This window comes from Curcuma longa, unplaced genomic scaffold (genome assembly GCF_044706935.1).
Source record: "Curcuma longa cultivar G26 ecotype Majalengka, Jawa Barat unplaced genomic scaffold, ITB_CL_G26_1.1 contig_20129, whole genome shotgun sequence".
Lineage (NCBI taxonomy): Eukaryota > Viridiplantae > Streptophyta > Magnoliopsida > Zingiberales > Zingiberaceae > Curcuma > Curcuma longa.
In genome coordinates, this window is record NW_027431279.1 from 1 (window position 1) to 1,874 (window position 1,874).

Consider the following 1,874-nt stretch of genomic DNA (forward strand, 5'->3'; position numbering starts at 1 on the left):
CTTCTTTGTTTTTCTTTAATTAATTATTTTATTTGATTTTATTTTTTGTTATGTATGAATTGTAGGGCAATCTGATGGATTTGAGAACGGGTCAAATGGAGAAATATGTGATGACAATTTGGTGGAAATTAATCCAAGCACGCAAAGAGTAAGATCACATCATGGAGCCACTCGCAATGACTCTTGCAGCAATAATTCATCGAGGTGATTGATTAATTCATTTTTTTGTTAATTTATTATTATGATTTCTTCATTGTCCATGCATAAACTTCATTAAAAACGTGCATGATTATATTATATATATATATATAATGGTCAAAAGTTATGGAATATTGTGCCATAGTATTGACATGCATGTATAAAGTTAAACTTTATTTTGGATAATAGATCACGTGCTTTGATATCCGTGCTCCTATATATACCTTTTATTAAAATTTGTTTAATTGAGAAGTAGATATTTTTCAAAAATATTAAAATTTGAAAAAAAATATCTATGAAGATGGAATATAATAATGTAAATACTACTCAATTAATACTTAAATTATAATTTCTAGAATATTCATCCTATTTAAAATTTAAATTTTGATCTTCTTATTACTCTTTAAAAAATTTACCATTAAATATTTTACCACTGCATTATACCCGTGGGACAGCTTAGGTATATTAGACTATATATAAAGTTGTAGAAAATTATAAGTAATTTATTTTCATCCTTACTAATTAATTATTTAAATATGAAAAAATGGAAAAAAAGAAATTGTGTTCACAATGGCTTCTCAATGAAGCCATGCATATCTCTATAGCTCTTTAGCTTTCCACCATAGCTCTTCATAACTTAACTAAATAGCATAGTTTTAATTGTGAATCACTCACATGATTCATTTCAATGGTTCAAAAACCCTAAAAAGAACCAAAAGTGATAAAGGTGAATAAATCTTATGCTAGCTTTTGGGGTGCTAATATGCACATGTATTAGATGGATTTAACCTCCCTTAATGAAGAGGTAACCTATGTTTTGTTCTATTGGTTTAGAATTAAGTGTATGCATGAACTAAAATATTATGTGATGAACTTCTTTGTAGTAGGGGAGGCTCCTCCAATGGCTTTCCTAGTGATTCCACCACAAGAAGTGTGAAGCCATTTAAGGTAACAAATAAGTACATTTTTTCTCTAAAACAATAGATTATAGAAAATTAACACTTGAAGTTAATTTTAGTGAGCACATTTTGATGCATATGTTATAAAGTTTCCTTTTTAAATTTTTTGTAGAAGGATGTGGAATCGAAAAGCTTGGAAATGTGTTCGGATTTGAACTCGTCTTGTGTGTCGGAGACATTGAGCTCGGGCCAACCTAATATTGAGTTCTCTTTAAGGGGGTCTCAATGACCTATTTAAAAGTAGTGCAAAAGGAGTATTGCTCATGGTCAAATAAAGAGTTCAAAAGAAAGAGAGACAAGACAATTGAACCAAAAGGCAATATGTACTCGATATTTCAAACCGAAACATTCTATCGTTAACCCTCAATATTATGCTACATGTGTGTATTGCGAGGAAAGCGGGGAAAAGGTTAGCTCTCATGAATGACTTGATGTGCTTGATCTCCTCCTTTATTTTCTCCCAAGAAAGGAAAAGGGAGACATGAGATACACATCTACAATCTATAGATCAACAAGATCATCTAAGAAAGTCCCTCTTCTCAAATGCATTTCCTTCATCAAAGATTGACAACTATACATTTGATTATCACATTGACTATTGAGCCTAGTCAATCAAATCAAACAATTATACATTTGCATGGCAAATTGTCTTTGCAAAGATTGGATATGGCAAATTGTACTTACAGAAGAAAAAAAATAGATGAATTTGTGTCTTGC

The 1,874-nt window shown here is 30.4% G+C and overlaps 1 protein-coding gene across 2 annotated transcripts; it reads left to right on the plus strand.

Moving 5' to 3' along the window:
- Window positions 1-65: 65 nt before the first annotated feature.
- LOC141817327 (putative transcription factor KAN2) lies at window positions 66-1,555 on the plus strand (the record flags this gene model as incomplete). Of its 2 annotated transcripts, none has more annotated exon segments than XM_074704999.1 (3): window positions 66-204; window positions 1,083-1,146; window positions 1,270-1,555. In XM_074704999.1, coding segments are annotated over 3 exon segments (320 nt in total), but the record flags the coding sequence as incomplete, so codon positions are not given.
- Between the last annotated feature and the right edge of the window lie 319 nt (window positions 1,556-1,874).